General features: G+C 35.8%; 1 protein-coding gene across 1 annotated transcript in view; it reads right to left on the reverse strand.

Annotated features, from left to right (window-relative positions):
- Window positions 1-10,025, reverse strand: part of LOC145597389 (acetyl-coenzyme A carboxylase carboxyl transferase subunit alpha, chloroplastic-like) — an 11,436-nt gene extending 1,411 nt beyond the window's left edge. The window contains exons 1-10 of the mRNA XM_081653543.1: window positions 9,837-10,025; window positions 9,145-9,522; window positions 8,972-9,046; window positions 3,238-3,345; window positions 2,968-3,128; window positions 2,575-2,689; window positions 2,346-2,500; window positions 629-680; window positions 478-546; window positions 125-202 (exon numbers count right to left, since the gene is read on the reverse strand). Of these exons, the coding sequence (XP_081509669.1) occupies window positions 125-202; window positions 478-546; window positions 629-680; window positions 2,346-2,500; window positions 2,575-2,689; window positions 2,968-3,128; window positions 3,238-3,345; window positions 8,972-9,046; window positions 9,145-9,513 (1,182 nt within the window). The 5' untranslated portion in view covers window positions 9,514-9,522; window positions 9,837-10,025. The remainder of the gene's footprint in view (window positions 1-124; window positions 203-477; window positions 547-628; window positions 681-2,345; window positions 2,501-2,574; window positions 2,690-2,967; window positions 3,129-3,237; window positions 3,346-8,971; window positions 9,047-9,144; window positions 9,523-9,836) is intronic.
- Between the last annotated feature and the right edge of the window lie 6,283 nt (window positions 10,026-16,308).

Here is a 16,308-nt window from a genome sequence, read left to right on the forward strand (position 1 = left end):
TAAGAAGCTAGGTTACTGTTTTCTCTACACGACATTTAAATAACATAAAATAGGTGCTTGTCACCCTTTGGGTCTGTGGTTGAAATTCTCATGACCCCAAGAATGAACTATTATGAATACTTACATCCATTGATTCTACAATTGCCTTCTTGATTTGTTGTGATGTCCATGATGAATCAGCATGTGCACCACCGAGCGGCTCCTGCCAAAAGACCAAGGCAGTGAACTTAAATAGGGTGCCTAACTATAGGATTGATACAGAAAGTGCTTTGCCAGGCAAAGTCATCTAGTAGCGACTAGCAAGAAGGATGCAAAAAAAGAAAAAGGAAAAAAAAAAAAAAAAAAAAGGGGATACACTGACCACCAATGGCTATGGACCAACTAGGAGATAACAAAAAGATATCAAAAGATTCATGGTCTGGAATAAACAAATCCCCACAAAGTGAAATGAAAAAGTGTTCAGGAGAAATTCATTACAGGTATGACACCATCAGCAATTTGCAACCTACACAGCTCATTAGCAGTTATCCTCAGCTTTTCTGCTGCCTGCACGTGACAACAAATATGTATAAGATGTCAACTATATTTTCATTTTCATTCATATATACAATAACAAAATTGTATAGACCTTGGGAGCAGCTTTAGCACTCTTCCACAAGATAGCTGCACATGCCTCTGGACTGTATAGAAATAAAAAATGTATTAAAAAATAATAATAAAAAATAAAAATAAATTAAAAATCCACATATTCCAAAATCAACTTAATTCCGGGAGTAAAATTACTACAATAGCATTTAAGCACAGGAGATGACCCCCTCCCCTGTGCTCCCTCCTAGAAAGAAGGGTTTGGGGTAGGGTAGACTTGGCTGCTAAAGCATAACTTTGTAATTTGACAAGTATAAGACTAGCCAAATTTCAATTTTTAGACTTTCCCTATTATTTGCCAAATACTAAAGAGAAATGATTTTAAATCAGAATTTAAAAGACACTATATCCTAAAAAGCAGTAAACACAGAAACCGGAGTAAACATATTTTTCGTAAGTAGATATTTCTATTAACAATATATTTAACATTCATTTACAAAGCAACTAATGCTAAATAAAAAAATATAAAATAAGGGGAAATAAGCATCTTTTATGGACTGAGTACTGAGGAATAGTGTCAGCAAATGTTCAACTTTTCCTCTACATAGTTTTGAACCATAAATAACTACCAACACTAACACAACAAGCCATAAGAAAATCTTGAAGATCATGAATATGTTCTTTGAGCATCAGCTGTAACAAATACACAATGTAAGAATTTTGAGTATATTGCAACTGACATACTAGGCCACATTTAGCCACAATCACCTACAACAACCGCAAAAGTGGATCTTTGACCATAACACACATTAAATACTCTTACATGAGACCTCTCATGCCATGTGTTCAAAAACACCACGCTAAAAATCACCTCTTTTATTCGTTCTCAGTCCTTAGTTATATAAAACTAGGTTAGAACCCATGCGATGCACTGTTTATATAAAACCTATTTTAATTTATACATTTTAAAAATAAATCACTATTCTACATGAATATGAATAAGAATTACGTACATTTTGTAATTTTAAATTTTTTTATTTTCATCAAATTTATGATATAGTGATCAACGTTGTCTAATTCATAGTTTAATGTAGGAGGTCATATATTAGTGTGCTATTCAAAATTGTCTAAATTTTCAACGATAAACTAATAGGTTTCAGTTGTAATGTAGAAGCTTCTAATATTTAAATTTCAAAAATGTAAAATATGATAGCAAAAAAAATGACATCATCATTGCATTTAGGCGGGAAAATTTTTATTGAGAGAACGACACGTGTTCAATGATGACATCATCAACTTCTATTTTAGTAATAGTTAATAGATTTCAAGCAAGTCTTATACCATAAACCCGTCATACTAATGGTCACTCCATATATAGATAGACATACACTAGATTACAAGCATAAAACTAAAAAAATGAAAACACAATATGGCAATTCGCCAATTACTAAATACAATATATACTCTTATTATGTTCATCAAGCAAAATTTAGGCATCCGAAGGACCATACATGACTTATGTTTAATTTGGGCACTGTAGCATTGATGTTATAATAAAGGGAATAAAATTTACACAAGGAGTCAATAACCACTACTGCAGAGAACCACCAAGGAAGCAATACTGATATTTTTATATGAAAGTGAAAACCTGACCTTTTATGTATTATCAGTGATTTTATATTTTATTTTATTTTCTCTTTGAAGGAATATGTATTACTAGTGATATATTCAAGACATGAACAGAGCACTCGAAACATCACCTGGCTACATAGAAGACTGCATTTTCAAGCATAAGCAATTTGTTAGCACATCCAATGGCTAGAGCACCACCAGAACCACCTTCACCAATCACGATTGATATTATTGGCACTTTTAACCCAAACATAGTCCTTAAATTGTGAGCGATGGCTTCTCCCTGCATTCCAGTATAATTAATTAATCCAAAGCAACATGTTCTCATGAATAGGAAAGCAACTTCTAAATACATACTTGCCCTAGCTCCTCTGATTTCAAGTCCGCATATGCCCCTGGAGTATCAATAAATGTGACAATGGGAAATCCATGATGATCAGCATAGTACATCATGCGGAGAGCCTTCCTATATCTGTCATCAGAGCAGAAATATATTACAATAATAATAAAAATTAAACAATCAATTACAAGGACGTTAACAAATTTGGACTAAAATATTTTTATAATTTTGATCAGATAAGAATGGATCCCTTCCAAGTACAGCCAAGCTAATCTAGGTACACGCATTAAGTTTCTAATATCACTAGTAACAAGTCTGTATGTGTGTGCACATTAGCTTTTCAAACAATCTACTTTTCAAACATTCACCAATTTGCATTAAAATAAATCACAATATAGTAAAACACAGACCCATGAGGAGTAGGCATTCCAAAATTGCGTTCAATATTTTCCTTTGTGTTTCTTCCCTTTTGATGACCAATGAACATGTACCTCCTACCATTGATAGTACCAAGACCAGTAACTATAGCAGGATCATCATAACCAGCTCGATCTCCATGCAGTTCCACAAACTGATTATACAACAATGTGAAATAGAATTGCATAAGCAACCACAGTAATATCCTAGAAATATTTAAGAAGAATGAGCCAAAACTATAGGGAAAACAAAAAGTCAACAACCTTCTCTGTGATATTAAACACGTGGTCAAGAAAAGTTGGACGATTGGGATGCCGTGCAATATTCACACGTTGAATAGGGGTTAAATGTAGGTAAAGCTCTTTCAGTGCCTACAAAGAGATATATTGACAGTCAGTAGGAAACACAGGAAATTATTAACAAAAAGAACTACAGCTCGTAAAATACTTACATGCAGCAAATAAAACCCTTAATAAAATTACATATGACATCAACAAAAAAAATTAAGGAATGGCAAATGCTGTCATGGGCTCATGGTGGAGCTTAAATGGCAAAATATGACAGTATCAATGCTTCGTGCTACACCTAACAACACTCGGACTCTGATAAACTTATTCTAGGTTAATGTAACATATTATTTCCTGAACTTTTAACTCATCTCTGGTGAATTTGACAATGATGGCTGAATGTAATTTATACCTAATTAGCATATTTCTGATAAACATAACCTAATTCTGATAAGCCTAGCTTATATTTTATTTTAGTTTTTGATATAGTCTTTCAGTTCAATGTAACGTGCTTTTGATCTCGGTGAATCGATTTTCATGCAAATATGATCTACTGCAGAAACTATCCACATAATTAGACAAGCACTGTAAAAATTATAGGGAAAGCAAGCACAAGGTTTTCATTGACTAGGAGGAGCATCAAAAGTTATAAAGAGATATGCTTTGGTGGACAATGACAGAAAAGGGAATTCCTGTAACAGATTTATGCTCACAATGAAAATTCATCAACGAAATTAGAATATTTAGCAAGAAAGGTTGACTCTTTGAATAAGATTAGCTAAAGGATTTCTTACAACAGTAGCTTTAAGCTATTACTCTCTATTAGTGACTTGAGATCACAACTCTCCTAAGGATTCATTCCAAAATATTATATTATATATACATTCTAGATCCCTAGGATTATTCTAAACTGAGCTTTAGTCTCATGTGCACAGGTGGCATCTCTTGGTTCATTGCATGATTTCCCTTATGTACTATATTTGATGACTTCTAACGATATTACACCACCCGTGATGCCCCTGCTATAAGTTGATTCATTACAATACTGGCTTTGGCAACAATGGTCACTAATCCACTTCTTGAATAAGCCAAAACTAAGAGTAGGGTGCAGTGAGGGTTGTTGTTCATTGTTGAGAGTTAATTCTTCCTTCGGGAGCCTTAATATGGCAGATAACAGAACATGTCAAGGGGGGATAATTGACTTTTGGATGAAGTAAGTGGTGTCTTTATTGACCAAAGGAGTGAGCAAAGAAATGAATGATAATTTGGTGTGTAAGCTTGGATCAGGTAAACAATTGTTTAAATGGGTGTAGTTGTGAGTTGGAAGGTGGAAAAATGGTAGTTGATAGATTGGGCACTTAGGGTTAAGGATAGAAAACTGGGCCTAAAGTCATCAAGCCCAAATATTGGCCATGTTTTAATGAAAGAAAAAGAATCTATTGAGTGAGCAAGCCCAATTAATCTCATTTGCCCACTATATTGACTTAGGATGGCATGCTAACAATCTCTTTTTCCAGTAGCACGTGACCCTATCCGATTAAATATATATGTAATTGCTTCAAGTTGTATTACCATAATGCCCTTACTAGCACCTTTCATCTTTGCTTCTTCAAGCAATTTCAAATCTTACTTATGCCACTTTCCTCATGATCAATCGACTTTTGATAATTTTTGTTGCAAGTACCGTCGTAAGTGTAACCTTACTTCACCGTGAGATTTGTCGTCGTCACATAAACATGAACCACTACATCCTCTTTCATTCTCTTTGAAGGTTCTCAATCATCCTCTTTCATTCTCTTTGAAGGTTCTCAATCATCCTCTTTCATTCTCATTGTTAAATCATGTTTCCTATCTCTCTTTGAGATATCTCTTTCATTTCCTCCACAAATGAATTTGACATAGCTAGAGACAGGAGTAAATCCCACTTGCTAAGGAGATGTAGATAACGAATCCGAAACATACCTATCCTACCATTCATATAATGGCCGTTGTTGGGTTTCCAATTCAAATCACAAAATTGCCTCATTGCCTAGTCCTATTTTGCCTCTTCAATAAACTGGAGAAATGGAATGGAAGGAATCCTCTAATTGAAGGATCCAATCATCCAAGTTTTTGCTATAAAACTCTTGAAGTTGAAGCTCTAATCGAACTCTATGCTCTTCTTCGAGAATAGAAACTCGACGTTCTCTTTTATCTGTAATGTAGGCAAACTTCTCTTGGATCCATTTCTATGCTTTATTGTTTCAACAAACTCCAACACCATTATTGATATAGATTTCTTTTTTAAATAAATATGAAAATCAGCAGTTTGACATTTTAAGATAAATCTACTCTAATACCATTTGTAATAGATTTATAGTCGCTATTAAGATTTATCAAAGAAATAAGAAGATTTAAAATGAATGAGTGTATGATTATGATAAGCTAAGGAATTTCTTACAACAGTATTTTTAGACTACAACTCTCTATCATTAATTATAGGTCACCACTCTCTAAATATTATCTTAAGGTCACAACTCTTATAAGGATTCACTCCAAAAATCTCTTGTACTTTCTCAATCTCTCTCTTCCATTTTTATAGTTACATTCTCCATCAATAAGATGATTATGAGCTTTTCTCTCATGTGCATAAGTGGCATCTCTTGGTTCATTGCATTTTTTCCCTTAATATTATATTTGATTATTAAATCACCCGTAATACCCCTCGCCTAAGTCGCATTACAATAACAGCAGCCCAAATTTACATTAAAGTGGGATAATAATTGCCACTCGATTCACAGCTTCGACAACAATAGTCTCTAACCCACTTCTTCAATAGGCTAAAACTGGTTGTTAATTGTTTCTTTTCATGAGTCTAAACATGGCGGAAAAATTCAACAATATAGGCAAATTGAATTTTGGGTGAAGAGGTGCCCACATTGAACAAAGGAGTGAGCAAGGAAATGAATGATAGTTAGGTATGTGAGCTTGGATTAGGTTAACAATTGTTTAAATGGGTGATATCTAAGTTGGAGGGTGGAAAAATGGTAGTCGATAGATTGGGCACTTAGGGTTAAGCATAGAACACTAGGCTTAAAGTAATTAAATCCATATGTTTGCCTTTTTGTCTTGAACGAAAAAGAAGCTTTTGATTGAACAAGCAAAATTAATCTCATTAGTTAACTATATTGTTTTGGGTAATTGGGTTGGCTTGCTAACATTATCACGTGTCGCTAATTGAATACATTTGTAAGTACTTCAAGTTGTATAGCCATAACAACCTTCCTAGCATTTTCCATCTTTGGCTTCTTCTTCGAGACATTCAAATATTACCTATGCTACTTTCCTCATGCATATAGAAAATTTAGTTGTAAGTTCCATCGTAAGTGCAACCTTACTTCAATGCAAGATTTGCCACCGTCGCTGAAACATTAATCACTTGCACCTGAGTTGCTCTCTATGAAGTCATCTCCTTCTCTGTTTAGGCCACCGCTAATGGGGGTGGTACCCTGCTCACCTTTTCCGGCCACCGCTAGAGGACCACCCTTCTAGAAAAATCTTCCTAACCCACCAACGGTGGAAAAACAAAAACACCAGCAAAGAATCCACTCTCAAATTCACAAGCTTCACCACCTAATCTCCAGTAAATCCACCTTGACCTCCCCTAGTAAATCCATCTGCAAAATCACCAAGCTTTCCACCGGATTTGACTTTATTCAACTTGTCGTTAAGGTTTTCCAAACTTCAACAGTTACACCACACATAAAAGTTCCATTATGTTCTTATGTAGGGTGTACTTGTTCCTTTTCATTATCTGCATTTTTTTATACTCTATCTCCGCTTGAAGTTCTTCTTCCTTTGTCTTCATTGGAGAAAGGGAACTGATTTTACGAGATCCACTTGAAGGTTCTGAATCATCCTCTTCTCTATCCTTTCTCTTTGAGATATCTCCTTCTCTGTTTAGGCCACCGCTAATGGGGGTGGTACCCTGCTCACCTTTTCCGGCCACCGCTAGAGGACCACCCTTCTAGAAAAATCTTCCTAACCCACCAACGGTGGAAAAACAAAAACACCAGCAAAGAATCCACTCTCAAATTCACAAGCTTCACCACCTAATCTCCAGTAAATCCACCTTGACCTCCCCTAGTAAATCCATCTGCAAAATCACCAAGCTTTCCACCGGATTTGACTTTATTCAACTTGTCGTTAAGGTTTTCCAAACTTCAACAGTTACACCACACATAAAAGTTCCATTATGTTCTTATGTAGGGTGTACTTGTTCCTTTTCATTATCTGCATTTTTTTATACTCTATCTCCGCTTGAAGTTCTTCTTCCTTTGTCTTCATTGGAGAAAGGGAACTGATTTTACGAGATCCACTTGAAGGTTCTGAATCATCCTCTTCTCTATCCTTTCTCTTTGAGATATCTCTTTCGTTTCCTCAACAAATGAATGGGGTAGGGAGCTATAGATGACAAACTGAAACGTCTAACCTATCCTGCCACTGATATAGGTCGACAAAATTAGAACAACTCTATTAAGGATTAAAATGTATGGTGTTTAGGAAGGATCACAGTAAAAATAAGAGTGAATTAAAGATGTGTAAGATAACATGGATGTTCGAGAACATGTCCAAAGATAAAATTTGAAATCTAGATATTTGGAGGTAAATAAGATAAGAGAAAATTGGTTACAATGGTTTGGAAATTGGAGATGTCAACTGATGCACTAGTGAAGAAAGTAAAAGGTTGGGAATTCGGAATAAAAAAGAGCACAAAGAAGACCAAAATAGACTTGGTAGAGGTTAAAAAAACCAGGGAGAAAGTTCACTTACAAGGTGATGTAGCATTGGAGAAGCAAATGTGGGAGGATCACTATGGATAACCACAATGGATAGGCTATATTTGTCCATGCAACCCCTATATACAACGCGACTTCCGTATACGCAACTGTGATCGTGATTTTTCCCATGGAAATAACCAAGAGAATCAATTATGCCAAAAATTGTTCCATTTCAAGGTGTGATTTTTCAATTTTTTGAGATTTTTTCGAAAACAAATTATATCAATAAAGATATAAATTGGATTAACTAATCACAAAGTGATGAGTTCAAGAGTTTTAATCTTATCTCACACAAAGTTTGAAAAGATAGGGAAGCAAATAACTAAGGGTGATTAGGGTTTCTAAACCAATTCAGGATTGCTTATGATTGCTTAAAATACTTATGTCTCTTACAAAGGGTAGACATTAATGAAATATTTTTAGATTTACTAAATTTTTTTATGATTGCTTAAAATACTTCTGCCTCTTAATTTTTTATCATTGATGAGACTAGATCAACTAGAGAATTATAGTTTTTGGCTTGAATTTGTCCTTGGATTTGTTGACTTCAAGGCTTGGTACATTTGTTTACAACTTGGATCACCTAGATCCAAATCTGAAAAGAAATTAAGGGAAGGGCAAAGAAAGGGAGATGGAGCTCCATTTTACATCTGAGGCTCTGAATCCCTCTCTCTCCCTTTCTTCCCCCTACCTTATATCCAAACTAGCTCCCTCCCTCACCCTTACCCTTACCCTTATCCTTACCTTACCCTTGCCCTCTACATTACAACCTATCCAAACAAGGTGTATGTTTATCATACATCATTTCTACATATGCTTTTAGGAAAATTTGCAGCAGGAAACAGCTTAAATACCATAACTCGGCAAACATACAAATGCGAATTAGTCACCTGCTGATATTTATTCTCCAAAGATGCAATCTGATCACTAAAGTCCAAACCAGTCTCATTTGCCATCTTCCTTACCTGTAAATCACGAATAATTAATAATCATCAAAACACTACATATACAATAAATACAACCAAATCACAAACTAAAGCCATAAACAGACTATATCACTCACATCGATAATCTTCTTTTGAAGGTCCATTAAAGGCTTCTCAAAGTCCAAAGTCACCGGTTTTGGCTTCGTCTTCAAGGGCTTGAAAGGCGACAAATGGGTGAGAACTCCGCCCTTCACATTGGGATCGGGATCTTCAGGCCAAGGATACTCATGCTTCTTCACTTTCCTTAACTTTGCAGATACTGATAAATCCATCTTCTTCCCACCACAAAGTAATCGGGTCCTTCCAAGCTCCTTCAAAGGGATGCCATTGACGCAACTATTGGAGCTTCTAAGAAGATAGCAGGCCCATCCCTGAGCCAGGGCAGGAGGGGCGGTTGTCCTGGGCCCAGGTAGAAAAGTCCCAACTTCATAGTTTGATCCTATCATTAAACGGCTCTGCAACAAATTCACAACCAAGTTTGATTCAATTATCAAATTATTCTCAGGATTGTAGGAAGAAGAGGTCCAATTTTATTTTTTCATCCTAACATTGAACAAAAACTTGATTCAGATATCAAATTAGGCTCATAAATTTCTTCAGTACCAGCAAAATGAGGTCGTTGATCTTTAATAACTTTAGTAATTATGAACAATAGTTCAATAATCAAGTTTAGAAGAACTGTAACTTGTGTATACTGAGAACTAATTAACAATAAACGGTAGACTGTGAAATTGATGATATTCGATGTTAACAAGAAGAAATACATCACCTGAGAAGCTACTGCAATGGAGGATAGAAATGTCAGAAGTCGCCTCAATAGAGAACGTACGTGGAGTTTGCTTCAATGGAGAACGTAGAGTGCGCGCTTCAATGGAAAACTTAGTCTCTGAGAGAGAGAGAAAGAGTTATCAAGGACCCAAACTTTAACACTTTCGATGATTACAATGACTACGATGATTACGAGGAATGGGCTGGTTAAGTGAACTGTGATTTTAAGCTAATTTTTTGTGTAGTTATTTTGTGCTCCAATGGTTAGCTAATGAATTGCTACTCCCTCCGTGTTTTTTTAAGTTATACATATTAACCGACACATAGTTTTAGGCAATTTAATTGACTTAAATAAAATAAGAGGTAAGTGGGGTAGTGGAGTATTAAAAAATGTTAAAGAAAGATAGTTGGCTTTAATAGTTATTGAAAAGTAATATATGTGAGAAGAAAGATATAATAAAAAAAGTAGTAGTGGGGACCAGAGAGGAGAGAGATATAATATTTAATGTATTGTTTTGCCAAAAAAGGAATATCACTTAAAAAAACACGGCCGGAAATGGAATATGTATCACTTAAAAAAACACGGAGGGAGTAGGCCTGTTCACGAATCGGATATCCGAAGACTCGGATATCAAAAATTGATATCCAAATCCGATTTGAAAAATTCGGATATCCGATATTCGGATATCCAAAATTTTCGGATCGGATGCTTCGGATATCAATTATCCAATATTAAGTAAAATTGTTATGATTACTTTCTAAATTTCACTAATTTTACCGTTTTTTTATTGCTAAGTTGTACAAAATATTTTAACAAAAATAGTAGTCCTTTTGCAATTAATATTATCATCAAATATATTAAGAATATAACAATAAGTTAATAATACAGGGTTAGTTTTATATGAACAATTTAAAAATTATTTAAATATTTCACTATTTTAGGCTTTATATTTCAATTCGAATATCTTTCGGATATCAGATATCCGAAATTCTGAAAATTAATATCCAAATCCGCATTTGATATCCGCTTTTTCGAATCGGATATCCGATCCGAAATGAAAATTCGGATCGAATATCCAAAAATTCGGATCGGTTGCGGATCGGATTATCGGATTTTCGGATTCTCGGATAGTTTTGTACAGGCCTAGGAGGAAGTATTTAAATGAGCTTAAATTTTTAATTATCTTTAAAAGTTTGATTATATTAGTACTTTAACAGGGTTAGAACCCGAGCGATGTACGATTTAAATACTACCTCCGGTCCATTATAGTTGCAACTTTGGGGGTGATTGCGGAAGCCGAGGCAAAACTTTTAAGGGGTGTATTAGGAAAAGTAAGGGTAAGTAACTAGGGGAGTAATATGAAGAGAATACATGTGGTTCCTTTATTTGACTTTTTTGGACCACATGTACTTTTCAGTTTTAGTGGGAACTAGGTTAGAACCCGTGCGATACACGGTTTATATAAAATCTATTTTTAATTTATACATTTTAAAAATAAATCATTATTGTACATGAATATAAATAAGAATTACGTACATTTTGTAATTTTAAAATTTTTTATTTTCATCAAAATTATTTTTTTTGGTGCAATTTTCATCAAAATTATGATATAGTGGTCAACATTGTCTAATTCATAGTTCAATGTAGGAGGTCATATATTACTGTGCGATTCAAAATTGTTTAAATTTCTAATGATAAACTGATAGGTTTTAGTTGTAATGTAGAAGCTTCTAATATTTAAATTTCAAAAATGTAAAATAAGATAGCAAAAAAAATAAATAAATAAATAAATAAGATGACATCATCATTGCATTTAGGCGGGAAATCTTTAATTGAGAGAGCAACACGTGTGCAATGATGACGTCAGCAACATCTGTTTTAGTAATAGTTAATTGATTCCCACCAAAACTTTCTACCATTATACAAACAGGTGGGAAATTTTGTTCCCACTGGTGAGTGACATTTATGTCATCCTAAGGAGTAGTTTTAGAGTCTTTTCCGTGTTTATTTTTCCTCATTTTCCTTTTATTCTCTTGTTTTCTCTTTAATAAAGTTTCCAGTTTATTTTGGTAATTTTGGAGCATTTTAGTTTATTTTCTTTATTTTATTAGTTTTAGTTTATTTTCGTTTTTTATTTTACTTTACTTGCTTGTATAGTTTTTGTTTTAATTTTATTAATTTAGTTTTATGTGTCTTAGTTTCTATTTCATTTTATTTATTTCTATTTTATTTATTTTATTTTATTTGTCTTGGTTTCGTTTTATTTCGTCCTTTATTTATTTTCATTTTATTTTTTTCTTTTTTTCTTTGTCTCAATCCTTTCACGGTTTTGTGTGTAGGTGTTCGGGTTTCGTGTCAAGTGAGTTCGGTTTTCGATTTGAGTCAAATGCCCAAGCCCATTTCATGAGCATGCTGCCAGCCCCACTGCCGCAACACACCAACCTGTTGCCCACCTTATCCTTCACCACACTCCTCCTCTCTATTCCCCTTATCCTCCATCACACCAAAACACCAAACTCCCCTGCTCCACGCACCTACCAGCCCACACAGCAATTCCAGCCACCTCAATTCACAAACCACCAAAACCCACACCAATTAACTTCCTTCATCCACCTCGCGTAACCCCATAACAACCACTAGCAACAGCAACAAACACAACATGGTAAACATCACAAGCTCCCTTACTCCAATTCACCGAGCTGCTCCGCCCCCTCACAACACCACGCACCTCCAATATACCAAGCAGTAGCAGCACCTGCTCTCACCACCTCACACGACCACAATCAGAACCCCCCCTGCTCCAGCAATAACAGCAGCAACCAAACCCAATCCACGCACCTGACCATCAGCACTCACGCAACCACGAATTACCAACCCAGCCACACCGTTGTTGCCTCCTTCCACCACAATCAGCCACAAACCAACAGTTACCAAATCGAACACCGAAGCCCTCTATTTAGCCCCAATTTGATTGAAGCTTCTCGCGGCCGCGCAGCACTGTCAGAAGGCGTACAAATGGAGTCCAAAATCAAAGTTGAGGCAGTACCATTTGCGCGACCTATGCGCGATGTCTTCGCGAGCGCACATTTCTGGGTTCATATTGAACCGTAGCACGAGCTTCTCACGTGGTTTTTAATGAAGATCGAACGGCCTTGATTGATGCTTATTGATAAGAGATGATGATTAACGGTGGTGATTTAATGATAAGGGTTGATGATGGTGGTATGATGATCACAAATCAGAGCAGCCATAGAGATCGAAGAAAAGGAATGGAGTCTGATGTTTTGGGGATTTTGGGGTTTATTTTTCTTTTTCTTTTATTTTTATTTCTTTTCCTTTTCCTTTTCTTATTTCTTTTCTCTTTTATTTTTGATGAGTGGCATTTATGTGACTCTTTTACCCTTTTTCTTTAAGAATTCTCCCCTCATTTAGCACTTGTTTGAGCCTTTTTCAAGCACTTTGTCTTAGCTTTGCTTTGCCTTGTTTCCTTTTGTGTTTTCCCTTCTTTTCTTTTCTTTTTGCTTTGCTTTGTCGCTTTCCCCTCTCTACTATACTCATGTTTGTGTATGAGTGTTTGAGCAGGTTGAATGGAGTGCTCGTGTGATCTCGCTCGAGGCTTAGTTCACCCTTTTGAAGTGCATTGGATTAGGAGAAGAGAGGAGCATGGACTTGAAGAAGAGCCCGGAGTACATAGAGGAGCGCTCGCTCTTCCCATGGGAGCGGCCGCACCATTTACTTCCCTTCCAGCCTTGCTTCACAGCTTAGAGGAGCGCCCGCTCACCTTAGAGGAGCGGCCGCACCGTTTCCTCCCTTCTTGCCCTGTTTCATAGGTTTAAGGAGCGCCCGCTCACCCAGAGAGGAGCGTCCGCTGCGCACCATGGAGCGCCTGCTCCTGTCTGGGAGGGCGCCCGCTCCTATGTGGGAGAGCGCCCGCTCCACTAAGGCGACTATCTTGATTAATACCCTCTAGAGCGTCCGCTCCTCCTCGATGGAGCGGCCGCTCCTCCTCGATGGAGCGGCCGCTCTCGTGGGTATTTCCGTGCACTTTTATTCCATCTTTAGGGTAATTTGAGGGGCATATAAATACCCCTAGAATTGTAATGAGATGATTATGCACATTTTAGCCCTAATCTAGAGAGAGAAACTTCATTAGTAAAGAGAGAAAGTGTGGATTTTCATTAATGAACTTGGATATTGAAGAAGGAGCTTGATTGAATCTTTGTAAATCTTCATCTTCAATTAATGAGCAATCTCTTACTCTCTTTCTTTACTTTTGTATTTAGTTTTGTTTGCTTATTTTGATTTTCCTTCTTTTCTTATTGATCATGTTGATGCTTATTGATTTGATGATTGATATTGTCTTCAATATGATTTGTGAGTAGTCACCTAGCTAAGGGTGTGGGGATGGTGTAGTTATTGATTGATTCATGCTTATGATGTTGGGGTTATGTTGATGGTGATTAAAGTCTTTGCATGCTTGATATTCTTTGATCTTCTTGCAAGTGCACATTGTTAGTTGATTAAAGGTGAATCTTTGCTAATAAGAAACGGAAGTTGACTTAGTTGAGATTCATTACTATCGATAGTTCATTGATTGCACCTTCTAATATATGGTTCTAGTGTGGAAACATAGAGGCTATGTTAAAAGAAACCGATTAGCCCCGGAAGGCGGTTAGGACGGGCTTTATTTCGATTTTCTTGCATGTTTAGTTTACCATTAATTTGCTTCCGTGTTATTGCATGCTCAAGTGATGTCTACACCTACCCACTCCCCTTGGTGTTTAGTTATATTGATCTTTAGTCCTTTTTAATCCTTAGTTTAATCTCTTAGTTATTCACACCTTTTGTTCCGAGATAGCTTAAGCCTTAAGTAGTGAATGCGGTGTTTGTGCATGTCTCATTGTGGTTCGATCCCTCTATTTGCCCTATACTCGTATTAGGTTGGTAGAGCGTTATAAATTCATTTGATTTAGGTGTAGTCGTTCAACGACACGATTATTCCTTTGTCAAATTGGCGCCGTTGCCGGGGAGACGGCTTCCATTGCTTTTTCATTGCTTTATTTGAGACTATCTCATTTCTTGTTTGTTAGTATTTGCTACTACTTGTTACTTGACAGTGCTTACGTTCTCCTTAGCTTTGTTGTATGAACAGAGGACGAACTCGCTCAAGGTCTTTGATTCCCATCGATCCGGAGCTAGAGAGGTCTTTGTCCTTACTTCGAAAAGAAGCGAGAGCGAGGAGTAGAAATTCTCACACCCCGACGAAAGAAGGAGTAAGAGAATTGGAAGGTACTCCACCATCTTCACCCTTAAGTGAAGACTTAGATAGTCCTAATTCACCATCAAGTCCGGGAATCAACCTATTATTCTACTCTCTAATTAGTTTTTAGGAGAGCTTCTCTCTCTAGGTTTAGCTTAGGGTTAGGGTAGTTTAGAGAGAGAAAGTGAGGGTTTCACCATTGTTGAACTTGGATTTTGAAGAAGAAATTGATCATCTTTTCTATAGACTTTCATCTTCAATCAATGAGAATCTCTAACTCTCTCTCCTCTATTTTTATTGCTATATTTTTATTATTGTTTTAGTTGTTGGTATTACTTGTTAATCATGTTGATTCTTGGTTATTTGTTAATTAATCTTGTTATTATCATGATTAGTGAGTAATTTCCCCATTAAGGGATGGTTGTGGTGTAGTTGGATCTTGAGCATGTTCTAGGTTTAGAGTTGATTTATTTGTGATTAAAGTCTTTATATGCTTGATATTCTTTAATCTTCTTGCAAGTGCACATTGTTGGTTGATTAAAGGTGAATCTTTGCTAACTAGGAACGGAAGTTGACTTAGTTAAGGTTCATTATTATCGATTGTTATTTAATAGTACCTCCTAGTATATGGTTCTAATGTGGAAACATAGAGGCTATGTTAGGAGAAGCCAATTGACCCCGGAAGGCGGCTAGATTGGATCCTTTATTTTGATTTTTGAGCATGTTTAGTTCATAAGGGATGGTGGGGTGAAGGTTAAGGGGCAGCAGCAAGTAGCAGGGCAAACCCGAAACTCACTCTATTTGGAAATTGTAGCATATGCATTGAACCTCGAACACACCTACAAACACGAGCAAGATTGAGGAGAGGATTGGGACAAAGAATAAAATAAAATGAAAATAAATAAAGTAAACTAAAATAAAAGACGACACAAAACTAAAACTAAAAGAAATAATTAAAACTACGTAAGCTAATAAAATCAAATAAAATAAAATACGAAAATAAACTAAAACTAACAAAATTAAATAAAACTATACACGCAAATAAAGTAAAATAAAATAACAAAATAAACATAAAGGTTATTAAAACTATGGAAGTAACACATAAAAGGAACGAAATAAAATAAATAAAAGCAAATAAAATACGAAAATAAACTAGAAACCAATTAAATAAAGAAATTAAATACAATGGACTAGTCTCAAAGTTAAGGTTCA

This window comes from Chenopodium album, chromosome 20, assembly GCF_948465745.1.
Source record: "Chenopodium album chromosome 20, dcCheAlbu1.1, whole genome shotgun sequence".
Classification (NCBI taxonomy): Eukaryota; Viridiplantae; Streptophyta; class Magnoliopsida; order Caryophyllales; family Amaranthaceae; genus Chenopodium; species Chenopodium album.